Raw genomic sequence first — 27,128 nt, forward strand, 5'->3', positions numbered from 1 at the left:
TGGGTCCCGCAGAAGGACCCGTCCTGAACAGAGACACAATATAATAAATAATAAAACAATAAAGACCTCGCCTATAATGATAACAATTATCATATTATTATTGTTATTACAATAATAAAAAAAGAGCATTAAATGAATACAAATTGTTTTCCTAGTGAATCATGCAGCGGATAAAATGACAGAACAGCAAGAAAATAGACATTAAAAGCCACAAATGTAGTATTAAAACATATAAAGAAATACTTTTACACATGGACAGATAGTGAAAAATGGACCACTGGGCACAGACATGTAAAAACACACCCCACAATGCTAAACAGCTGCGCAGTTTGTGTCTCTTGTTGTGTGTGTTAGTTTTGGGTCTGTTTGTGGTCATTTGTATGCTTTTTGTGGTTATTTTGCATCTTATTGTTGTTACCTCTCTTTAGAATCCTTTTCTATCTCCTTATTGTTTTAAATCTCTTTGTGGTCAATTTGCTTCTCTTAAGGACATTCTCTGTGCCTTAATTTATCTTAATGTATGACCTTTATGTATTTAGACTTTTTCTAATTTACTGATGTACATCTTATTTTTATGGGTACTTTACTTAGTTATTAAATGGATGCCTGATTGTTGTGATGTTATGTCTTGTTATGTGTGACCATGTTGTAAATAAAGTTCTTAAAAAAAACCCCTCATATTATTAATACTCCATATTATTAGTGGTACTCTTTATCTTATATTTAAGTCACTCATTTTAAGTTTGACTGCAGCTTTAAAAGTCTTTTTGGCAATCCTGAAAAACACGTAATCATTTATTTATGAAAAATATATACATTTTGTACAAGTCTTCATAATTATCCAGTGGGCTTTAGTTTCTGCATTTTATGTAATTCCTGTCTTTTATCTGCAAAATTATAGCCCATCTGTCTGGTGGAGAGGCAGAGAGCAACTGCAAAAATCTGAACAGACCTTTTGTGTTTTATTAAAACTCTGTGGGATTTTCAGCATTGGCAGAGGTGGAACAAGCACTCACATCCTTTGTTTTAGGTCCTTCATTAAGTGCTGCAGTGTGAAAAGAGAGACATATTCAGTGTCCTATATCATGTTTTAGGACAGCAGCACTTTCTTCTCACTGACTTGCTTTTGTTTAGTAATGGCTACAGGATTGTTACCTTGTCTTTTTGCTGTTTGTTCACTTTCAGCCTGTAATGTAGTGTCATTTCAGGGAGAGAAAGGAGCAGAAAAAAATTCCCCAAAATTCAAATTGCCAAGTTTGATTGTTTGCAGCACCAGAACAACAGAGCGAGTCGTCTCAGACCAGTCACTCAGATGATCGTGACAGATGTATTTAGGAGTGAAGCTCTTAGATCTGCTGGATGAATGGCTATGTATACATCTAAAAGCACATCACAGTCAGGCCTCACGCCCCCACTCCTAATTGCCTTTGCTAATGAACCAATTAATTCAGAAAGCAGGGCATAATTGAAATGCAGACAGTAGAGCAATGCAAAAAAAGGCCAGTGAGTGCATTTTTGATGTCCCTGCTCCTTTCATATATCCATGAAGACAACCCACACAGCTGACAGTGATATCTTTGAAATTGCTCTCATCTTTGGGGTGTTTAAATATGTATGATGATGGCTGCTTGATAAAGGGAATCTGGTAGAAAATCAGTGATTAGAATTTGAGAATATGGATTTAGTTAAAGGCAGGTAACTAAAGTTCATTATGGTACAGCTTCAAGCAGGAAACAGATATTAATCAAGATAAATTTCAGATTCACTGCTAACTCATGTAATTTAAGACTATATTTACAGCCGAATAACTGTAAATCAACTTGTTTTATTTGTTTTATTTATTAAACTTAATAAAGAAAAGCAGAAAACATCTGTCTCCTGAGCTAGAATAACAGAGTATTTGATGATTTAAGATCTCACTGCTCACAGAACATTGAAGAAATAGTGCAACATTTTGAGAAATATGACTTTTTGTTTTCTTGCCCTGTAGTGAGATGAGATCAGCGTGTTAGCTTAGCTTAGCATAAAGACTGGGAACAGGGGGAAACAGCTAGCACAACTGTGCAAAGGTAACAACATTTAATTTACATGTCAAATCTTTGTTTTTTTTAATCCTTTAAAACTGTAAAATGACTACAGAGGTTTTGTGCATCCTCTGGCCAAGAAATAGTGTGACACACAACCTCACATAAAACTGTAAATTGTGGTTTGTATGCTTTTGTTTTTGTACAGATACACAAACAAGTGTAATGGTAGAGTGGTATTGATCAGAAAGTAAATGAGAGTATCCTCCAAAGTGTCTGCACAGACAATTTTGATGGGGGTGGCGTCACTTTCTCAGCTTGAGCACAAACACACAAAAACACATCTAACACACATAAAGTAAGAGAGGACACCCTGTAAGTGTCATCCTCTGAATGTTGTATGACTATTTAAACTGACGCTCAGAAATGTCAATGTATGGCTCAACTTTCCATCAGTCTCTACTGTCAACTGAGTGTTAAGGTCGTAGACATTATGACTCCTGCACTTTACATTATGTCATCTGCCACTGACTCCGCTCTGAATGGAGTAATCTGTGCTCATTGTGGAGGGTACAGAGGGGTGAGCATGTCTGTACCTGCACACAGACCACTATGTCACTATGAAAGAAGTTGAACTGGAAAAACAGTCAGATATTCTATGTATCACATGACGGAGATCAATTCTAATTCCTCATTAATAATTCAGTCTGTGCAGCATGTCTTTGTCCCCCCCCCCCCCCACATCCACCCCAACCTCACACTCCTTAAATTTGGATATTAGTTGAGTTTCCTTCCTCGTCTAATAATGCAAGCCAAGAAAACTGTGAACAGTGGAGAGCCAAGGTTCGGTGATTGTCTGTGTTGTGCTGATTTGGTTTCCTCTCGCTGGGAAAGCCTGATGCCTACACATAACAGATGGCGATCCTGGCCGTCGACTCTCTAATCCTCAGTTGTTGGGAGGATCACAGCCATATATGAGTTCCCTCGATCAAGACAGGAGTCTTTCGATAGCTTTAGTTAGCTTGATAGTTAATGTTAGATACTATATATATGGAGGGGCTGAATTTGGACTGGCTGCACTAAGTTGCACAAAATTACTATAAAGAGATGGAAAATGACCACAGAGACACAAAAATGACACAAAATAAATGTGAAACTACCACTGAGATGCTAAACGACCAAAAAGACACAAAGAAATGTATAATCCCACAGAAACACAAAATAACTGAAAAGTTATTCAGCAGTTTCTTAACCCACCCCTGAGTATATGTTTAAAAACTGATTCAATGTAGTGTCATGAGGAAGTTCACACACTGGTGACCTTCCTTTGTGGTTGCAGTTTTACCAACAGATCAAACACAGTCTGTCTGCACATACACCTTCACCTACTAGATTGCGATGGAAAAATAAACCAGCCTTTTCTGTGTGGATTTGCATGTTTTCCCTGGTTTCCTCCCACAGTCCAAAAACATGGAGTTTATGTTAATTGGTGACTCTAAATTGCCTGTAGGTGTGAATGTGAGTGTGAATGGTTGTTTTCTATATGTGTTGGCCCTGCGATGGACTGGTGATCTGTCCAGGGTTTACCCTGCCTCTTGCCCAATGACAGGCTCACTGGGATAGGCTGCAGCCCCCTGTTAGATAATGAATGAATGAATAAATAAAACACAATTACACCACCAGCAGCCTGGAATATTGTCGAAAGGTAAAAATTTTATTACCTCACAGTCGTTTCTCAATAAAAACAGCAAAACAGTAGCTGCTTTTAGTAACTGCTTCTACATTCAATAAACTGGACACAGTTTTGGTAACAGATACCACATCCAGTAGGCCCGACATCGAGAGCAACACATATGTATTGGTAATAGATAAAACATCCAGTAGGCCCAATATCAAGAACAATACATAGATTTTGGTAACAGATACCGCATCCAGTAGGCCCAACATCAAGAGCAACACATATGTATTGGTAATAGATTAAACATCCAGTAGGCCTGACATCGAGTACAACACATAGGTTTTGGTAACAGATACCACACCCTATAGGCCCAATATTGAGAACAATACATAGGTTTTGGTAACTGATACGGCATCCAGTAAGCCTGGCATGGAGCTCAGATAAGAAGATTTGAAGAAGAGTGTATTCAGTTAAAAAGTTTTCATTCTGGGCGTCCTCAGCAGTGGTAGCTCCAAGGTTGGTGTTTCCAACCAAGGTGTCTTCAGCAGTGGTACCTAGGTTAACATAAGATGTACTTTTATTGGTCCATCTTAGAAGAAATTCAGTTCATTTAAAATCAAAGTCAGAAATTTCCATAAATGCCTACACATCAGAAGTAATGAAAAAATAAAACTAGATAAAATAGCAATAACAGATGTGTGTTGTGTAATGTTCATGTGTACTATACATGTACCTTCAACAGGGGTGGTGTTTCCACACTGAGTGTCTTCAGTGGTGGTACCTCCTATATCTAAGGAACAGAAAACAGAGTTGTCAGTTAATAATGTGGCTGCAAGCAAAGCCCCAAAAGACCCCTCACACTCTGCACACAACCTGTTCCACCTCCTGCCTCTGGTAGGTGCTGCGTTAGCTTAGCTTAGTGTAAAACTTTGGAAACAGCCATTGCGAGTTTGCTAGGCAATGTGTGGAGACTTAAAAAAATTACTGCACACTGCTAAGAAACTCATAAAATAGGAATAGTAGCTATGATTAAAACCATCTGTGATGTGCAATGTTCCTGTGTAGTATACATGTACCTCTAGTGATGGTGTTTCCAGCCGGAGCCTCTGGAGCATTAGGGGTGGTGTTTCGAATCTGGGCACCTTCAGCCAGTGGTACCTAGGTTAACATAAGATGTACCTTTATTGATCCATCTTAGAGGAAAATCAATTTATTAAAATCAAATTCAGAAATATCCATAAATGCCTATAAGTAAGGAAAAATAAAATAAGATAATAGCAATGATAGTTGTGTTGTGAAATGTTCATGTGTACTAAAAATATACCTCTAGGAGCGGTGCTTCCAGCCGAAGCCTCTCCAGCATTAGGGGCGGTGCTTCCAGCCGGGGCGGTGCTTCCAGCCAGGGCGGTGTTCCGGCTGGAGCGTCTCCAGCATTAGGGGCGGTGCTTCCAGCCGGGGCGGTGCTTCCAGCCGGGGCGGTGTTTCCGGCTGGAGCCTCTCCAGCATTGTGGTTCACATCTGAGTGATTATACAAGGAAGTTTGAGTTCTTTCTCTTGAGGAAAATACAAGTGCTGTGGCTAGTCATGTTAGCGAGTGACTAGCAATTTGGGAAAATGTCACCCTACTTTCTAGATTGAACTTAAACTTCTACAGAGCCTAGAATTTTGCCATCAAACACATTGTTATCATATTTGTTACTGACACACAATGGAAATGATTTTGCTGCTGTGGACCTTTATCAGTGCTGACGTGCAATTTTTAATTACCCGAAACAGAAAAACCACAAAAGTTATGAACTACCACTACTTTCTGTATAATCGGTCAAAGAGCTAAACTACACATACATGTGACAAGAGCTGTTTAACTCATCTCCTTTCAACTTAAGTTTTTTAAACAAATAACTGTCATTTCTCTCTTCTCTTGGATTTACACAGTGCTCTCCCATCGATCAAAAAGAACAAAAAGAAAATGTGTAATAGACATTTTTCTCTTCCTGAATTTAGTTAGTAGCTACTTTAATTCTATCTGTATACATAGGATAGCACAAGAACTACTCACCAAGTGATGGCATGTCTCTTAAGTCCATCGTTGTTATGTGCCGTGGCCGTGCCTCCGCCACGTTCTTATATCCCTTCCTGTTCGAGCAAATTCTAGACTCGTCAGGTTTCGAGTATAATCGAGAAACATCATGGCATACGCCCAGTCAGATGACATTTCCAGAATGCAGTGAGGTTGTACTATCATTGGCATTACTTGTGAACTTGCTGATCCTGTTTTAAGCCACTGACTATCCACTCACCAAAGTTAAGTCTATGTGAGTTTTTAAAATTGTGTTCACAGTTACATTATATATCTGTTGCTTAATTAAATTTTTAGTCTGTTGCTTCCACAGTGGCCAGCACTCTTCAAAACCAAGACCCAAAATAAGTTTATTACAGTATGTATTGATGAAGTGCTTAAAATACCTTAAAAGAGTTTATCGTAGGAGCACTTCATCAGTAAATGATGCACTGGACTGATTTTGGATCTTGGTTTTTAAGAGTGTGGACCTCTGTCATATCAGAAACTCAACACAAATTAAAAGACTGGAAAAAAAAACACTTGAGACACTTGGGGGTCAGCTGAATGAGATCAGTCAAAGGCGTCTTTATGCAACCTGTGTGACTGAAACTGTAATTATGCATTACCCAATAATAGCAGTACTTACATATAATAGGTCCTGCGTTCTGTCTGTTCAAATCGAGGTCAACAGAGATCCAAGGGCGAACCGTCCATTTTACAACCGTCCTCTGGGAGAATACTCATCCTTCCTCCACTGTAGTAGCCATCCAATGTTTAAATCAATAAGAAGGCTTCACTGGAAAGAGGAGAAGCACAGATTTAATGTCTGACTTAAAAGGGACAAAGCCTCAAGACACTGAGTAGTAAATTTAACCTAGTTAAAGTCCTGAAAATGATACGATTTCTGGAAAATATTTAAAATACTAACGAGTACTTTATATTCTTCTGTCATTATTAATTTACTGGACATTATTACCTCAATTTAATAAGCTCTCAGTTTGATGCAGGTTAACAGACGCACAAAGACTCAAAGCTTATATAAAATTCAATTAGGCACCAGTGTCCCTCATGTTGCCCCCATTAAAGCAGGTATTAGACCAAGTGTGCACATGGGTTGTCCATCCAGTAGATGGCACAGTCTAACTTGAAAGCACAAAGATCCTCATCACTTACAGGATCTGTGTGTGACTCTGCTGTTAATCAGCCACAATGTAAAGGCAATGTAAGCACTTCTGGGAAATGAATGAATGAATACATTAATCAGCTACTTAATTAATATATCAATTAAGCCCCACACTGATTTAATTCACCAAATGAACCACACTGTGGAGTCAGATTGCCAACATAATCCACCCCCCCCCACCCCCTCTCTCTTTCCACACAAGCGCAGTCTTGTGTAACTCTCCCCTCCTCTCTCCCTGCCCCCTTCTCCTCACATCTCTCCCTCCTCTCGCACACATACTCACAATTCCCTCCTCATCCTTTACAGCCCACCAGAAGCTGTGAATGGTAGACAGCTCCTCGTATTTCGCTGCGCTGGTGAGCATCACACCGGTCAGAGCGAGTGGAGGCTGAGCAGAGCAGAGCGCACTGCTACGGTCACCGATCCTCTGGTGTCATGTAAAATAACTGGAAGAAGAACAGTGGATACTTTTTAAATTAAAGGATAACAACTGTGCTGTAAAAGTAGCGACACACACGTGTTTTCTTTCTTTTTTTATTCCTTGGATTTTTGTGCGCGCTAAAGTGGCCATGGCGCATTTTACGCACTGCAGGTAACCAGTGTTCTGGAGCTCAAACAAACAAGAAACATGGATTAAAATTTGAGTAAGTTCGCCTTTACTTCAGGAGAGCTCAAATGGCGGCACTTCGCAGAAAATTTGGCGAAGACTACCAGGTGGTAAACACAAACAGGGCCACCACTTTCTCTGCTCCGGTCAAGAAGAAACGCCAGCGCTTCGTGGACAAGAACGGTCGCTGCAACGTGCAGCACGGGAACCTGGGCGGAGAGACCAGCAGGTACCTCTCTGACCTCTTCACCACTTTGGTCGACCTGAAGTGGCGATGGAACCTGCTCATCTTCATCCTAACTTACACCATCGCCTGGCTGGTCATGGCATCTATGTGGTGGATCATAGCGTACATCAGGGGAGACTTAAACCACGGCCACGACTCGTCCTACACCCCCTGCGTGGCCAATGTTTACAACTTCCCCTCAGCTTTTCTGTTTTTCATCGAGACTGAGGCCACTATCGGCTACGGCTACCGGTACATTACCGAGAAGTGCCCCGAGGGCATCATCCTCTTCCTGTTCCAGTCGCTGCTCGGCTCCATAGTGGACGCTTTTCTCATCGGCTGCATGTTCATAAAAATGTCTCAACCTAAGAAACGCGCGGAGACGCTCATGTTCAGTCAGGACGCGGTGATTTCTCAGAGAGACGGCAAACTGTGCCTCATGTTCCGCGTGGGCAACCTGCGGAACAGCCACATGGTGTCCGCTCAGATCAGGTGCAAACTCATAAAGGTAAGCTCACATCTGGTGTCAATAACGCCCTGAAAACTGACTGCTGTAGGAGCTGAGTTAAAGTTAAGATAAATCACACCTTCTTTCACCATAAAGCACTGAAATAAAACAGTTACATTAAAGTAAACAAGCTGTAAAATGAACTTAATTTAAGTTAAGAGTCCCTGCTGCTGCTGCATTGGGCAGCACCATCTTATCTCAGCAGCACGGAGCACTTTCTTTGAAGTGTTACATATTGTAGGCCTATGCAAATAGTATTAGCTTAGGGAAAGTAAAAAAAGCAGCCATCTCTTTTTCTGCACAATGACTGCGCTCTTGACTGACAGTCTGCATCTCTTAAGAATCTTTTTTTCCATTTACTTTCTGTCTGATCTGAGTCCATGTGGAACAGAAACAGCTGCACACTGCATATTAATAATTAAAATTAACCTTCTTTCTCATTCAAAGTGTAATTGTGAGTGGGTCCCACTATACAACATATGCCTTGTTAAACAGAACAGGCTTAAGGTAGTATTACCATAATCCTTCAGCTGCAGGATGGTGAGGCTGAGTGGCAGCCAGGTGCATCCCAAACCACTGAGATAACAGAGCAGAGGGGGTTTCCTTTGTGAGGGCAGTCAACACTGTGTCCAGCAGCGGCTTCTTCTTTTCAGTCGACGACACCTGGACAGATGGGTGTGCATCAGTAAGTGAATGTGACAGAGATGCCCCCCACCCCCCAAGAGGGAAGTTAGGCTCAGTGAATCAGTGGTGAGAGGGAGCTTCACACACTACCACAGATCAGTGGAGTCAGTAAAACAGCACCCATGGGAGAGAGCACGGAGGCATAAAAGGTATTTACATCAACCATGAAGAAATGCAGCATTTTGCTTCTTTTTCATATGGTTTGTTATTTTCTTTCTCTTCCCTGAGATATAAAATGTGTAACAAAGCATCAATACGTCTGCAACGAAACCCCAGAGCATTAAAACCAGCCTGTATCCACTGGTTGTAATATTGTGGGCTTGGAAGCTCCTCACCAACTGTGCCACGTTGGTTATCCACTAATGAAGAGCTCAGCAGATTTTTTTTGGGGAGGAGGGGATATAGCTAATGAACCTCGCACTCTGAAAAACAAGCCAACAATGCAGAAAATTACAACAAACAGTAGCAGGGTCGACTGGCTCCTCTTTTAATTATCATAATAGAGCTCCTTTCAGCCACATCCATGTTCAGTGTGCAAAATGGGCCATAAAGAAGACAAACAGCATTAGTGAGGTGCTTGGAGCTTGTTTATGTCTGTGTTCTCCTCTGCACAGCCACATCGAGCACAGCGTTGGTCAGCTTAATGATGCATGCAGGCAGGCAGAGAGGGAGAGGAAGGCAGGCAGGGAGGGAGGACTGAGCTATTCCACAGTTACAAGCAGTGGAGGAAGTGAACAGCCCAATAGGCATAAAGTAAAACCACAGGTCTACGCTGATTTCCCAAGTCTCTCCTGCAAAACTCAGCATCGCAATCAGACTCTCTTCATCTGTGCAGCACACCTGTGATGCAGTGTATCACCACACTGGAACTCGTGGTAATAAATAGTCCATTTTAAGTGTCTTAAAACTGAAAGACTGATTTTTTTTATAGCAGAACTAGAACAGAAATAATCAGGATTTGTGTTACTCTCAACAAAAGAAGACAAGCAGGTCTGTAAAGGAAACGAGAACAGATGAGCGTCGCAAAATAACTGAAGCTTTTTTTTTTTACACTGTAGAGCCACAGTCTTTTTACCTTTCCTCCTGGACTGCAAGAAATACAATCAGTATAAATTCCAAGACCTTTCTGCCAACCCCACATCACTATTACACTCCCTCTCTCTGTGAAATACAATAAATACAGCATCCACTGTGTGCTCCTTAGTGTTTTTTTATTTTGCTCCAGGGCTTTGTGGTCTAACCTTATTCTTTCGCTTCAAAGACTCCCTTACTGAGACTGAGTTTTTGCAGCAGCTCTGCCAGAGTACAGAACAAAATAACAAAAACTAAAAATAAGTGACTCATCATGCATGAACAAAAGCATTGTTTAAGCTGAACATACCTTCAGATCTAACACATACAATGTTTAGAAGAACCTTGAATAAAAGGAATAAAAAAACCCACAGTAGTCATATTTTAGCCTGGATGCTTTCAGTGCAGTCCCTGTGTAGAGATGTTGGTGGTGCTGTTGAACTGCAGCCCTCTCTAAGTCATGCCTCATATAAAATACTCAGTGTGTGTGTGAGAGAGACAGTTTGAGAAAAGGTTTTTGTGATGACTTGTTCATCAAGCTGCATCTATAACAGAGTAAATGAACAACTCTCTCACATAAAATTGAACCAGAACTTTTCTTTTATAAATCAAAACAGTTTCTCTGACACCACCTCGAACTATGAGAATTTATTTTCAAGTATTCTCTGAAACTTTTGCTGGTTTTTATGATTTAAACTCCAAGCTGTCTGCATTTTAAGATTTGGTCCCTGTCCTTTAATGGGACTTTACAGAGCACTCACTTTTGCAGATATGAGTACAGAGGGTCTGAATGAGTGCCTAAAGAACGATTAAGGTGGACTAAACCCCATTCACTATAAGCTAAGCATTTAGCATGTACAGTGTTACCCCATATGGAGTCAAAGTAAAGTAGTTTCTTGCCTCTCAAGAACCTGAGGCTTGCGGACACGTTCACGTCTGGTTTTTCTTATTCAGCTTGTTAAAGTTAAATCATAAAGACTCAGTACGTACTGTGACGATCAGCTTTCTCTCCGCTCTGTCTGAAGCACTTTTCTGTCAGAGGGTAAAGAGAGTTGGAGCAGAAAACAAGTGTGATTGGTTGTCTTCATGTTGTTGCTCCAACACGTCGAGGGATATTTACTTAAAGCTGAACTTTAGTCAACTTACTCTTGTTTTACTATTTTTTGTTTTGCATTAGCTCACCAATCCAACTCCATATCAACTAAGTACTGAAATACTGAATCCGACATGAGGAAGGTGAAGGTGTGACCATCCACCAGGCACCTCTGACAGAGCACACTGGCCACTTTAGTCTCAGTCCCATTCTTGTGGTTGGGGATGTTGCGGACACAAAATTGCTCTTAGTGCAGTACAGTGTGAGATAAAAGTACCAGCCTCTCTCCTGGTGCAATAAACGAACTCACTGACCTTTGGTTAGAAGTGGGCCTCTGGCCATCCGCCAATGCCCAGATACAGAATTTTGGTTTTCCCTTTTTCTCTAGTGATGCCAATGAAGTGTGTTTTTTTTAGCCACTCAGCTCTGTTCTGGGGTCAGTTGGTCTGCAGGAGGAGGAGGAAGCTGGAGACATCTTCTGCTTGACTGTAGTGACAGAAAAAAGAAGGCATGCCATCCATATCTGCTCCAAAGAGCAATGTTATCAAAATAATCTTTGTCAGTAATGGCAGTGAAAGAAATTCCATCTTTTCTGGCACCTTACAGAAAACAGTGCCAAACAACCAAGACTGTCTGATGGGTCCTGGGTCCTGTAGCAACATGCCTCAGTGAGAATTGGCAGATGTAATATGGCTGGTGTGAATCAGAGAAGGTGACAAAGCTACTAGTGGTGCATAATTGAATCCTTGGATGAAGCCACAGCTCTCATTTCACCCAGTCTAAGTTGCAACATCATTATGTGTCCTTACAAAAAAGTGGACTTAGATACACGCAATCATCCAAGAAGATGAGACTTCAACCAAAAGAGTTCCTTTAGATGACAAGGCCTGTTTGAAAGTGAACCACTTGTTGGCGCTGCTGTGTTTGGACAGTGCACCAGAGCTCTGCTGAGCTGTCGTGGATGATTACCGGATGACAGCAGACAGCAGAAAGAAGGGAGCGACAGACCAATGGGAGCTGTCACCCAGAGTCCCACCATAAGCAGTTGAAGTGCAGCTTTGCGGGGCATCCATGACAGCCTCACGGGGCATCCTGGTGGAACATCCTAGCTGAAAATATATGACTCTGGTATTACTGGGAGGGTGGGAGGAGGGTGACAGAGAGAGAGAGAGAGAGAGAGAAAGAGAGAGTGTGAAGGAATTGATTGAAAGTGATGGAAAGTGGTGAAAGAGCTGGAGAGAGGCTCAGAGTGGAGACATAAAAAGAATTACAATTATTATTAACAGATTTTTCTTTCTTTCTTTAATATTTTCATTGTGTGAGCAGAGCCTTCTATTTCAGAGATATACAAGTGAGAGAAATCCTCTAGGCCGTATATCTCCTCAGAGGATTGCAGGGTGGACTACACATACTAGTCGCGAGAACTAGAATTGATTTCCATTTCTTTTCTAATAAGAATAGCGATGCAATTATACTATCAGGGTGTAGGAGGGTGGAGAAAGGCCTTGAAGACCCGCAGTCACTGATTAGTAAGCCCCTGAGTCAGAGGAAGAAAACTCTGGACTGCTCATGCTTTCCTTTGTATCCTATTTTTGAATAATTCAGGTGTATGGGATGTTCAAAAATGCACAGGCACACACACACACACACACACACACACACACACAGAAACTTTGAAATTTTCTGACCTTGGTTTCTCTTACTACAGTTTCTTTCTCAGGTGTGTTTTATTTGTAATTTCTGAGCCAGCAGAATGAAGTCAGGAATTCACAAGCACTAAGATACAGCATTATTATTCTTGAATGAACACTATATCTTCAGGCTTCTGACAATAATAATGTATGAGCCTTGTTACAGTATCTTCCACACGCGAGTAGAAATCAGAGGCAGCACAGTCACAACAAAACACATTTTTGGCCAAGAACATTATGACACCATTTCTGCCCACTCCCGCCAAAGTCACTACATGTCACACTGAGAATTACAACACTTTCCAAGCGAAAAAAACAAAACCAGAGCATCAGCACATCCCCGGACTTAGTATTTGCGAAGAACATCTAATGCTATTTTTATCCTGGTTTGCTGGCACCAACGTGTTTTTTTAATATCTAATTTTGACCTAGTCAGTGTGATTTCACATGCCTCCTCACCACAAGTCCACCCAAATCTTGTAGATTTTGGTGGATGAGCTTGTAGTTCATCTGAGTTCACGTCGCATCACAAACCAACAACTACATCAGCACTCAGTAGAGCACATATCTGTCTGTCTAGCTCTGATAATACAGAAATAAAAGCAAAAAGGAAGCAGCCTGATAACATGAACATGACTTATTTGTCGTATATCTTAATTCTCCTCAGTTTTAAGTTATACGACCATAAGTAATGTCTGATAGGCTGTAAAAAATGTATAAAATGAGCAAAAATGTATGTTGTTTGTTATGCTGTAGTCTTAAACCATGCTGAATTAACAGATCATCGTGATCGGTTGTCCAATATCAACCTAAAGTCGATCAAAAATGTGTATTTGCTGGACCATCTGGTGTCATCTTTGTCACTTTAGTGAGCGGGAACAATGAACAATAATTGGTCAAAGTGAATTGGGGTGGGCTGTGATGCAGACAGTTTTCCTCGCGGCAGAGAACAGCTGTTCCATTAGTGCATATAAACCTGAGAAAAACAGCTATCAGCCATTTCTTCATGTGCTTGCCCACATCGTTCTCTCAGTTATTAAATGTGTTAAAAGTACAAGAAACAACAACAAAAACAGCCAAATTAAAAGTAACTTAGAAAAGTGTTTTGTGCTTTTTAGTCTGGTTAAATCAGACTCATTTGGTGTGATTCATGTGGGCAGGTGCAGCCAAAACAACCGCACCGAGACCCCTGAGAGGATGTGGTCTCGGTTTGTTCCCGTTCGAAACTCTGAAGCGGTTTGTCTGTGGTGGAAACGTGATCCAATCTTGATCTGACCCAAACTACCAGGTGTACCCTGCAAGTTTGAGCTAAACGACTGTAGCGGCTGGTGTAGAAATAGTTGCCGCTGCACCATGTTAAAAACGTCCAGAACCCAGGACCTTCTCCCTGTATTTGATTTCTTGTTCCTGCCCCCCCAGAGTGATCAGTGAACTGAGCTTTTCAGAAATGTTGTGCAGAGCAGATAAATTTGGAAATACAGACGCAGCAGAAGCAGAAAACACAGTCAGCCTGGTCAGTCACATTTGGGAGCTGTGAGGAAGGCAACTTTCTGTCGCCTCTGAACCTCTTCATGACAACTCATTTTGAAAGCCTGCACAGCTGATTAAACAGCACATGTTCTGTCTTTAAGCTGTTCTAAAATAGTGAACTGCAGCAGCACAGAAAGGGAAAAAAGCGTAGGTGAATGTGGAGCAAATGAGAGGACACAACAGAGGTTTAACCAGTCTGTTCCTTTCCTGCTCCTTACCAGATGTTGACTGTGCAGCGTTGCATCACCAAACTGCGTATGAATAACACGCCAGTTTCCTTAAGTCAGTTTGTGTGTTATCACCACACAGTTTTTGCTTTTTGCGAGTCATTTCATGCCACGTCATTTCTCTACTGACTAACCCCTAACCCTGACTGTAACCTTCAACCAACACAGTGTTAAATGACATGAGAAAAGCATAAAATGTGTCGACACGACAAGTGAAATGTCCTTGAAAATCGCGTGTTATTTATACGCCATCCTATGAGAACACGTAGGACTGTGATGCACAATTAAAAAAATAAAATAAAATCAACTTGAAAACACTATCTCGGACACAGTTTTTTCATCTCAACAGCAGATTCAGCCAATTCACTGTGGATGTGGTGTTAGACCCAAGTACATGTTTACATTTTCCCAGTTTAGGACACTGGGAGAAAACAGTGAGCAGTTCATCTCATCCAGTCAAGGCTGGATTGGGTGAAATGAACTTGCCCAGCCATTCTAAATGTACTGAGTAGGGCAGACAGTATTTAAAAGCCTGCATGATTCAGTTGTCAGTCGACCTGGTTGCATACAAGCACCTCCAACACCCCCCCCCACCCCCCGCTCCTTTCTAGCTACTGATTGATGAAGGCCTGGCAGAGCGTGGAGTTGAGTGGGAAGATCAGGCCACTTTAGGTGTAATCAATTTTATTTATCACCTGTCTTCATCCATGAGCATCATTCACACCACGGGAACACGACTTTTGTGAGCATGAAACAAACCCACTTTGCCTTTCTAATGATAATGAGCAGCTGACATGTTGACTGGGGTCGGTGAATATTTAGACGTGATGGGTAGAATTTTGAACAGAAACAAGTCCACGTGTGCTCATCCAGCGACTCTGCTGCACCATCTCACCAAAAGGCATCATAGAAAATGAATAAAAACAGCCCCGTCTGGATTCGTCAGAGCTCAGGGGCAGAAATCTGTTTATTTGTTGGAACAAGAATGTCAGATTTACACTAGACAAGCTCAGCTATCTCTGAATCTTTGTGCACGAAGAAGAAGCGTAGGAGAGTGCCGACGGGGCCTGTGTAAGGAGCTTTGCCTGTCAATGTTTGCATACAGTCATCCATCTTTTTAATCTTAAACGACAAAGACAGAAAGTGAAAAGTAGAATTTCCCTAAGCTAGCATGAGATAACCCGCACGGTGGAACGATGCCAAGCCGTATTCAGCGGCCCGTAAACACCTGACAAGTGAACAATGCCCCCTCCCTCCGACATGAAAGTCGTTCTCCAACATAAATCCAGAAGAGCATCTCATTGATATTCACAGGAGATAGAAATAGAATGCAATGTTTTCTGGCAATGCAAAGCCTGTTTACTCACACTTCATTCACTGTTTGCGTCTCGGAGGGATAAACTATAGGGCAATGTCACCAGGAGGTCAGGATGAGATTAGGCTATGACTGGAAGCGGCAGTACAGGAGAGGTCTGGTTGAGAGAGAAAACAGAAGTAAGACCCACTGAAACCCAATTTATTCTGACTTTTTCCAATTTATTCTGAAATCATTTGCACGTGTTGTTATCCCTGATTTCCCCAAACTATTTAATAAAATAGCCAGCACCACTGTTAAAATCCCCTGTAAGTATGATGCCCAAAGCGTGCTACCGGCATTCTTTTGTGAAACGGGAGCATAAGGACACTCCGACACTGGTTCAAAACAGTTCTCAAAGTTGTTTTAATCTCATTACAGTCAATTTTCTGCTCAATAACATAAACTGTCTGGTCATGACTTAGCAACCGTAACTAGGGCACTGCAGATCTGTCAAGCTTTGGCTTTTTGTGCACAGACCTGGCAACCCTGAACCAGCCCTACTCAGAAATACAAGAACAATGCAGTTTCTTTATTTGCTCATCTTCTGCATTGATCTGAACTGATGAGGATGATGTTTGTCAGGAAAGTGAAGATTTAGCATCAATCTTTAGGCATGATATCATATGTTATCACCAAGAGTCTCTTTAACAAAATGAGTCAGCCGGAGCAGGAAACAGTAAAAACTCTGCTGGGGACAGAGGAGATGAGAAGCCTGCTTCTGCCTGCAATCAAGGATCTATTGTTTCAAAAATTACTACGGATTTTGATCAGTAAATCTGCAACTATTAATCTCTGTCAACAGTAAATGTGCCATGCAAGAACGGAAAGGCGTAGCAACAGTCAATTGCTAGGAAATACCAAAAATTATGTAACTATTGTAAGTTACAGTCAAAGATTATCAGTTTGTCCGTTTTATTTTCACCATATTTTGGAGCGGAACAAACACATCTACATGACACTGACTCAGTAATAAAAAGGCTGAGAGAGGAAACTGTCTTGGTAGGAATAATGTGTTGATTATTTTGGTTATATTCTTCATTTTACAACAAGAACAGAAGATCCAGAAATGGAAGAAAGGGTTTTAGAGAAGGGGGTGGGACTGTGTGTGTAAATCTGTGTGGGAGATCATTATGAAGCTGTGTGGTGGAGGAATAGTGTGTGTTTTGTGTGTGTGGGTGGCTGGTGGCTGACGCATCCCAATTATTAGTTGGAGGTGAAACAATGTAGAAAAAGAGAAAAGGGAATAAAAAATTTAGCATGGAATATTAAGGATTACAAGGGAAAATCAACTTTGCAGTGATCTTTTGTTTTTCAGAAGTTGATTGGGTTAAAAAGTATAGAGTTTTTGTCTCTGTTTTAAGTAAAGAGGATGATACTGTACATTAAAAACATAAAATGCGTGACTCTACCCGTTTTTTTTTTTTTTTTTTTCCTTTTTATCTCAAATGTGATGATTTGCAAAGATAATCTTAACCTTTGAAGGTCAAGATAAGCCTCTTTTTAAGCTTTGTTGGCCATTCCTTCAAGTTTTTATATGGAAATATTCTACATTATTAATAACTCAAAGCTGTTTAAAAGAGCTGCAGGCCTCTTTTCTGAGAGCAGGATGTAAGAAACTGTGCAGGAAAGGGTAAAACAGACCACTGAGTGAGGGAAGAGAAAAGGTGAACAGATTGATTAGACAGAATGAGACAGGAAAGGAGAAAATACACCAGGACCTTGGTTGCTGTGCTCCAACGTCATCTGGGCAATTAAATGCTTCCGCACCAGTTAACGCTCTGTGGGTAAGTCCTGTCCAAACACGGCTGTCTCAAACGTCCGCCTGCAAGTTCTTGTACAAATCAATGTGAAGTGCCAAGTCTGTAGACACTGCACCAATGGATGTTGAAGTAAGGGAAGAAATAGATGGAGAGAGAAAACATCCTCCATCATGTCTTCAGGAGGTTATATGTACTTTTTTTTTTTTTTAAATCACACCATCACATTTTAGACGTGTTGGAAAGCAATTTAGTGCATTTTACAACTTGAGTATTTCCATTTTCTGCTATTCTGTACTTTAAAAACATTCCTTATAAAACATATTTCCAACTGTTCCACCAACCAGTTCCACTAAAGAGACATTTCCCCTCTAAACTGAAACTGAAAGTTGCTATAAAACTCTATATCTGTAGTTTTCACATGGTCATTTGTAAAAATTTGAGTTGAAAGACTTTAATACTTCTTCCATTACTGGACTGAAGATGTGCTCGCTTTCATTAAACAAAAGGAGGACAAATGGCATGCATCTAATCCTTTCTTTCCTGTCTCTTCTTCACTTTCTGTCTCTGTCCATTTCTCTCCCTTGCCGTCGACTGTCTTTCAGTCTCGTCAGACGCCCGAGGGTGAGTTCCTGCCTCTGGACCAGTGTGAGTTGGATGTTGGTTTTGGGACAGGTGCAGACCAGCTCTTCCTGGTGTCCCCTCTCACCATCTGCCATGAAATCAATCCCAAGAGTCCCTTTTTCGACCTTTCCCAGCGCTCTCTCATGAACGAACAGTTTGAGATTGTCGTCATCCTCGAGGGCATCGTGGAGACCACTGGTGAGGAATATTTTCCCACTAAATTCTATCAAGCTCTGTTCGCTTTCCACTGTTTCTTTTCTTCCCTCCTCTCACTCCCAATCTAAATGTAAATCCCTATATTAATATCAACCCACATAACATTTCTTTCTAATAGATACTCATAATCTAGACTGTGAGATCTCATTTCCCCACCTTCCCAGTTTTGCATATTTGAAGAATGCAGGGGGAAAAAAGTGAGAATAAGAACAACACATGAGAATGACAACCTGATTGAATTATGAGGGATATTTTATTACTCCAGAATCGGTTTATGCTCACTCTATGCATAATAAAAGCCTGTGGTCATAGATGCCTGTGTCACTTTGATGAATGAGTGGGGGTTTTAGTAGAAGTTCCACTCCATTTTTCAGATGACAGCTGAGAGCAGAGGTAATTTTGAGCCTGTGAGACATTGGTATACAGCCACCACTGTCAACTACAGGCAGCCATGCTGGAGTACTCTCAGCGACAACACTGCTCTCTCTGTTGCATATTTAACAGAATGATTCTTCCCCAAAGTCCAATACAAATAAATCCATCTCCTTCTTTTCTTTTCAGCTCCACTTCTATCCATCCCTGATAACCCGCACTTTGCCTCTGCTGTAGGGGAAACCACAGAGCTGAATAGGCTTAGAGCAGGAGGGAGGGATCAGCAGGGAAGCGTAGAGGCAGGCAGGCAACACGGTCTGTGCTCTGTTGATAATACCATTAAATCAGGGTGCAGCCAGAAGTTTAGTGTCGCAGTGCTGTGGCACTCAGAGCTGAGGGGTAGAGGATGGAAGCTCTGGCAGTGTCACCTTCAATTGGCCACAATATCCCGTCATCTTCACACTAACGCACATCCCATTAGCATGAACTCATTCAGAGCTATCCCCTCACATCCAGCCATTGCTGACACAACAGTTCAGCTTGTTGATTGCCTCCCCAACTCATTATGTCTCAACCAGATTTGACAGATTACCACTCAGTCAAACTGATACTTGGCAGCTTTAGTTCACATCTTAGAGGCAGTATTAGTTTTAGTATTTTCTAATAACGGTTGGAGAAGGCACTAAAAACCTACCAAAACCCAATCTGAATGGGTACCGGCATTGACTTGGTCCTAAAGAGACCTAATCCAAAATGCAGTCACAGTTCACACTCCCATTCTTAACCAGAATTCACAGCAAGTGTGCTTAGATCCACTTGGATAGACCCAATTAGACTTGGGTCTTGGTTCCTAGGAACACTGAGGACCTCTATAAACAGAGGATTCCCTGGTTCAAACCTTTATAAACCATTGGATAATCAGAATGACTGTGATGCTGGCTGCTCTGACATGGCATTTCCATTGGTAGGTTACACTTTCGCTAATATGCAGATGACACACACCTCTATTTATGTGTTTGTGTTATGATTTAAATTCTTGCTCAGTAACAATGGTCAGATTTAAATAGAGTCTCACAGAAAAGGCAAAGCATCATAACGCACTCTCTTAACAGTGTCAGTGAAGGCTACTGCCAGGAATTTTACATAAAGTCTTCCTCAGGGACTGCTCGCTGTCTGCCAAGTGTTTGCATAGCAGTGCTGAGGGATTTTATTTTTATGCAAGATTCACTAAACATTAACCAGCTGGTTGAATACCCATATTACGCCTGAATGATGAAACAAAACTGGCATGCCTGTCAGACTCTAAACACACAAGCTTCCACTGCCCTGGTATTACTGCTGTCTTATGTACCTACAGTCAGCAGAAATACAGTCATTCTCAAAGTAGGAAAAGAGAATACAGCTAGGAAATTATCCTGGACTCACCCTCATTATTAAAGCCTTTGGGCTAATTAAGAATAAAATGACTTTGTGCAGACGTAGGACTGTTGAAGGTTCTGTGGATGAAGATGAGTAGTGAGCCTGGAATAGCATCAAGCTATGACATAACACTGCACATATCATCCCTCAGAGGGATGGGATCAGACTCCTACTCTACAGCTAACTGTAGTGTTTAGTGTGTAGTGTTTAACAGAAAAGCTCAGGTTGAAGCAGAGCCACTGGATCAGAAAAAATATGGACTAAGTGCTTATTGATCGCGAGAGACCTCCAGCAAGCATCCAAATGTCAAGAAAATTATTTTACAAGGGCTGAGGTCAAATAGAAAAAAAGAAGTGTGTTTAGGATGCTTGCAAGCTGTTCTAATCCTGTATACAGCAGACACACAGGCACCAGTATCTATGCTTCTCAATATGTCATTCTTAAATTATGAACAAATACCAACACTAATAAACATTTGCTATAAGTGCATGACATCAGTGAGTCAATAGATAATTGTCTTTGAGATGAAAGGAGATTGAATGCTGTACAATTCGCAATCAACACCACAAGTTACAATAAAGACATGTAAAGACAGGACCCATGGCTCCTGCCATTGATGTATTGATGTGGGAATGGTGCTGGGCGACTGCTAATTATGTTGATTAAACTGCCAATTATCACAACCAACACAACACACTCAGAACAAGCGTCACCCACCTTTCATGTTTATTAACAGCACAAAATGTGAGAATCAGTCACCACTTCACAGAAACAGAAACTGCTTTCAACTCTAGGAATGAATATTTGAAGACTAGATGAGACTTCACTTTTTGTAATAGCATGTAAAGATGTCCTTTATCTCATGTCTTCTACTTATTAGTTATTCTATTACAGTACATTAGAGATGCCATGCTTGGAATATGCAAAGCCATAAAGTAGTAATAATAGTCAGCCATAATAGCTGCTTTTAAGAATTATGGCCTGCGAATTTACAGATGAAACAGTATTTAAATCTCCAGTATGTGACTAAATTGAACTAGATGGTAGATTGCACAGGAAGTAGCATGAAGCGGTGTTTCCACAAGCAATAAAGAGGCATGGAGCGGAAAAGGAGATAATAGGAGGGAATGCTGCCCTTTCGCTTTTGTCCTTATCAGCCAATAATTGTTTTGTTGGAGCTAAACCCCCATTTAATGACAGCTATTAAACCTGCTACCCTGTCACTCTCTTGCAGGTATGACATGCCAGGCGCGGACGTCATACACTGAGGATGAGGTTTTATGGGGCCATCGCTTTCTGCCGGTGATGTCCCTGGAAGAGGGTTTTTTCAGGGTAGACTACTCTCAGTTCCACAGCACGTTTGAGGTACCGACACCACCGTACAGTGTCAAGGAGTATGAGGAGAAGAATTCACTGCCCTCACCTCTATCTACCCCCACACCCGCACTGACTGAGAGCCACGGCGCCCGGCGTGACCGGGTGTTTTCCGTGGATTGCATCAACACTTCAGAGGAAAGGGGCCGTCAGGGAGGGACTGGGGGTCGACTGCCGAGCAAGCTGCAGAGGATGAGTTCATCCGGGAAGGAGGACCTGCAGAGGAAGGTGCTTCTGCTCAGCTCGCAGCACTCTGAAAAGGCATGCAGCACAGGAGACCTGCCCCTGAAGCTGCAGCGCCTCAGCTCCTCGCCGGGACCCGAGGCGGAGAATCGACTGCAACTCAAGTCCCTCAAGGTGGGCTTCGAACCCATGACTCAGTCTACTGGAGACCTGTACCAGCACAGCCTACCACCCACACTGTCTCCCGCTCCGGTCCCCATGCACAGCCCTCTGCTCTCAGCTGGAGGGAGGCCGGAGGACAACCTGCCACCGAAGCTGCGGAAGATGAACGCCGACCGCTGAAACCCAGACAGTCCCTGACCACAACAACAACAACAACAGACTCCCACTGACCTCCGACCACAGACAGACAGGAGGAGACGTGCATGGAAACAGATTCAGAGATGTACTTTACCTTGAGCGGCATTAAAAGGAAAAAACAGACGGTCAAATGACAATTTATTGATTTGTTTTTTCTTGAGACACAACCTTTACTGGAATTACTGTGATTTTGTGTTTCATAGCAGAGGCATTCATGCAGGCTTTGTTACACACAAAACAACAAGAAAACACCAACTTCATGCTTAACGCGAACTTAATCATTCTGCAAGAGTTGTGCATGTATACACTAAATCCATTGTTTAATGTATGCACCACTACAATTACTAGTCAATCTTAGTTTTATCTAAATATAAATTATATTAAGCTGATAATAAATATGTTTGATCCTTCTCCACTTTGTGTTTTTATTGTTGTTCCACCAAAAAATAAAAAAGTCAGTGTTTAGTTTACAAACTCATTATGATGTTAAAGCAACAGTTGTGCCAGATGTCAATAAGTAATCCAAACAGTGCAATGCAATGCAGTTTTAATAGCTTGTTGTTAATGTCCTAATTTTGACCCCTTGGCAAACGACACTTAATGCAGGAACAATCCCATAATTTGTCAGTGCATATAAGAGAGAGAGAGGATAATGAGCTATGCTGCTGCTGAGAGGGAAAATATGAAGCGTGTTTATTGGAGAATGGAGGCTGATTAGAGTCAATCTATCGTTCCAGAAATGCTTGTCCAAACAGGACAGAACAATGTTTTTAACGGAGATTAGAGCAACAGGAAGCAGAGAACACAAGGCTAAACTAAATCCAGGTACAACCACGCCACCCTCCACAAAGAGCCACTTCAGAGTCAGTGCATTTCAAGTGTGACACCTTAAGTCACCACTACAGTAGCACAAAGACAAGGAAATCAATGGAGGGGGGAGATTCTCGCTGCTTCAGCTGCGCACTCTGCAGAGACCCTCCCCCATTATGATTCTGCAGCTTTGACCACCCACTCAGTTTACACTCACTCTTTTCCTCAATTTAGCCGCACACTGAGCATTGTGCATGTTTGTACACTCACTTGCTACACACATGGTTTGTTACTGTTCGCATGCTATGTATGATTGGCCAAATTACACAACAATGAATAGAAATTAGTTCATTATAATACAGAGAACATCGGATGAAACACAGACAGTTAATGATGGAAGTGAATATGATGATTTAGTTGAAAGCACAAACATTCATTAGTGATTCAAAATCATCAATAAAGTTGAAGTGGTCAGGGTTATTCTCTGATTCAGGCTATTTCATGTTCATACTCTGCTCATGTGCTGTCTGGGCATGTTTTTCTTCCTCTGTCAACTGTCAACCACCCACTGTGCAGTAATTGTGCTGTAATGAAACCGAGAGGTAGCAGCTCAAAACAATCAATCTAATTATCTACTTTCAGTGTGGTGAAATATCCCAAAAATGGTCAGCTGCACCAGCTTCAGAATAAAACAATCAAAGTTTACATTAGAAAAATCCTGATGTATAGATAAAGTTCCAGAGTGTGCTGTAGAATCAGAATCAGAATCAGACTTTATTGCCAATTAAGTTTGCACATACAAGGAATTTGTCTTGGTATATTGGTGGTAAAGGACAGTTATAGTAAAAGAAAAGAGTGAAGAGCAAGAAGAAGAACTATATTTACAAGGAACATAAATATACATAATTAAGAAGTAAAGTGTAAAGTATAAAGTGTAGAGTGCAAAAAATGTGGCAGTGATTGTCCGGATGTGTGTTAATGTAACGCATAGATGTACGATGTGATGTAGTGCCTCCTGTGCAGCAAAGCTATCCAAGCATCTGCCGTTACTAGCTTAAAATGTTCACAGTAATCATGGTGATAATTCTGACAATCAAACTAAACTGCCTTCACTTCATTAATTCAGCCAGACATTGTTCATGTAAGCAAATTTCTGCAGTAACATATAGGTTCAACAGATGTCATTTTCAGGCGATGTAGCGGTTGCAGGGAGCATTTAATGTTTGAATGTTTGAATGTTTGATGTCGCTTTTCAATGATCCTTCATCTGGATCATAAAACATAGACCCAACGACTAAAAGACCAAGTGTCAGTTTAAGGCCTGAAAAGTTTCCTTTGTGTCTAACAAAGGGTAGAACTTCCCTCTCGTTTGCTCTCAGAAATTGGCACTATATCAGGTTTTGTTGGCAAAAAGTTGGCAAAACTCTCAAGCCTCTTTCACTGGACTGGTTCAACTGCCAAACTAACCACGATTTATGGTTACTTACTTTACTCACCGAGAAAATACTATTTGCCTAATGCCACTCAATAGGCTGATCTGTCAGAGCCACGGGCCGCCATCTGAGACCAGTGCTAGAAACCTTCCCACAGTGGTGCTGACAACTACACCGCCTCCTCTGCTCCCTTAAATAAAGTCATGATGGACCTCGGTGACACCGTTTTCATCAGTTTTAGAGAGTCAGCTCCTGTCTGAGGTGTTTTCTGAGGGTTTCAGCCTCTGCTGTAATGACCCTGACACCGATGTCTCCACAGGTTAAAAATACCTGGAACATGAATACTTAATAACAAGACAAGGCATGGAGAGGCTCATTAGGAACCCATCTCTCTGACGTCCCTGTGCTGTCCTCCAACTCAAATCTGCCTCTGACATGTTAATATCAGCTCAGCAATGGAGGCTGAAAAAGATCTAAACGACAAAGAACATCAGTCTCATTTTTCACCCCCCCCCAAAAAAAAAAAAAAAAAGATAAAGCAAAGTTCATTAATTTCCCATCAGACAGATTAGGGGATGTTTTGATGTATAGCGGATTCATTTACAAACCACAGCGAGCCCTGTCTTGGTGCTGTGTTGCACCAACTGCGAGTGAATGCCTAATTAGGCCACTTGTGGCGTCTAAAAGGGAAATGTGCCTGACTGAACCACCTTATTGAGACACTGTACACACACATCCGTCTGCAGGCACACACACAACAAGCAGATGCAGCAGCTGTCAATCAAAAACACATCTTCCCACCACAGTCACCACGACAACATGGGAACCTCTTTGCCCTGAAGCAGTCGGGGTAAGAACAGAGCAGAGGTGTATATATATATATATGTGTGTGTGTGTGAGAGAGAGAGAGAGATTGTCAGTCCTCTCTTTTACCCACTCTAATTTAGCAGATTCAAACACTACATTTAAAATATGAGTGTGTGTATGGGCAGTGGTGTGTGCAGATGAGTTGTACAGCTGATCTAAACTGCAGATATCAAGCCTCTCATCTGCAGGACTGTGATTTATTCCTCCTTCCGCCGTGGAGAGTAACCCTGTGGGAATCGAGAAAAAGAAAGATAGCAAATAACATCGGCAGCGCTCATCTTTCTGCGTAGCATTTTAATTTCAACTTGTCTGCTTTACAATGGCGGTAACCGCTGTTGACATGCTTTGGAAATAATGAATGGTTGACTGCATTGATTTTTCCATGCATATATTACCATAATACTTGCCCGTGGGCCATGTGTGGAGAATGTGTAAATATTGGTTCTTTAAAGCTGGCGTCTGTGACTGGACTGAAGTGCTGGAATGAATAGCTCATCTCGGGGAACAAGCGCAGTCTGAGAAATCCTCCGGGGATGTCCCTCTCTTTGCTACTCCTAACGTAACCTGGCTAAAGATCGAAGGGGGGCGATCAATACCTGTCTCACTGCCGCGACCTGACCCGTGACCTGCGATGCAATTCGATGGTTGGAGGCTTGGATAATCACTCGACTCCGGACAGCTGCGTCAGGAGGGATTGGAGGATGGAGGTCCATCTACAGCTCAGGGAGAAGTTTGGCGCAAACCGAGAACAGTGACCTCATGTAGCCTCACAAGAAATCAATGGATTGTGAGGTCTATTCATCACAGCGGCACACACGAGAGACACTCGGACGCACAGAAATGTACTATTTCCTTCAGAAGACACCCATGATGCCTCAGTGTTTTATTTGAATGATTGCCTCAGCTGTGCTTTGGACACGTCTTGGTCAGCCATGTCACCTCAGATTGGCATGTATCTGTGTTATACTGTATCTATTTAGAATCACTGGTCTTCTGGTGTGCAATGATCAAAGAGAGGAGATTCAGCATCAGTCAGTTAAGCTACCTACAAGGCATCATGGCTGCAAAGTATGATATTTAGACTCATTTGTTTTCAGCTGTACATCTGTCAGCTTCAGAGGCTGTGCTGCTTGTTGTGTCCAATATCTTTGTACAAATACAACCTGAGACAACACAAGCAGAATCCAAATATAATGGGAAGAAGGGCTACGGACCATAGCAGAAATCAATGGTGCTATCACCTGGAATATTTTTACAGTATTTATGTATGTAAAATCACACAGAAATATAAGTGGCACCCTCTCCTGTATGGATTAAGATACAGTGGATATTACTACCCAGTTCTCTGCACAAACTACAAATGTTAACCATGCTGTATTTCTTTAAGTGTCTCTGAGGATTTTTCACGGGAAAGACTAAACTCCTCCCCCACCCCCCACCCCCCTGGGGATTTTGGTGTCATGCCCACATCTTGAAAAGCAGGTCATGTGTGATGTGCTCAGAACCAGAAAGACTTTCTGTACACATCCATCACAAAAGAAGCAGCTGTAAAACTAAGATTTTTTATGAGGATCATGATCCAAAAAATTACTAATTTTATGAATTATTCGTCAGAATAGTCAAAAATTAAATAGACTATGTTCCAGTACAGCATGGTCATTGAGAAGACTCTGAAAGTTCACTAGTAGTTTAGAGAGAAAATACGGTATGAAATGAAGAAAATTAAATGAAATGAAAGCAAGTAGATTCAAACAGATATGCCAACTCTTCCC

The 27,128-nt window shown here is 41.6% G+C and overlaps 1 protein-coding gene and 1 long non-coding RNA gene across 2 annotated transcripts; one reads left to right on the top strand and one right to left on the bottom strand.

The window, feature by feature from the left end:
• Positions 1-3,727: 3,727 nt before the first annotated feature.
• Positions 3,728-5,762, bottom strand: LOC108872762 (uncharacterized). Its single transcript, XR_007814197.1, has 4 exons — positions 5,027-5,762; positions 4,779-4,895; positions 4,436-4,492; positions 3,728-4,256 (listed from the first exon to the last, which is right to left on the bottom strand). It is a non-coding gene; the product is annotated as an uncharacterized LOC108872762 (long non-coding RNA).
• A 1,720-nt stretch (positions 5,763-7,482) lies between these two features.
• LOC108872761 (G protein-activated inward rectifier potassium channel 1) lies at positions 7,483-22,657 on the top strand. Its single transcript, XM_018660612.2, has 3 exons — positions 7,483-8,288; positions 18,304-18,520; positions 21,564-22,657. The coding sequence occupies exons 1-3, from the start codon at positions 7,623-7,625 to the stop codon at positions 22,226-22,228; spliced, it is 1,548 nt and encodes a 515-aa protein (XP_018516128.1). The 5' UTR covers positions 7,483-7,622; the 3' UTR covers positions 22,229-22,657.
• Positions 22,658-27,128: the final 4,471 nt, after the last annotated feature.

This window comes from Lates calcarifer, linkage group LG11 (genome assembly GCF_001640805.2).
Source record: "Lates calcarifer isolate ASB-BC8 linkage group LG11, TLL_Latcal_v3, whole genome shotgun sequence".
Taxonomy (NCBI): domain Eukaryota; kingdom Metazoa; phylum Chordata; class Actinopteri; family Centropomidae; genus Lates; species Lates calcarifer.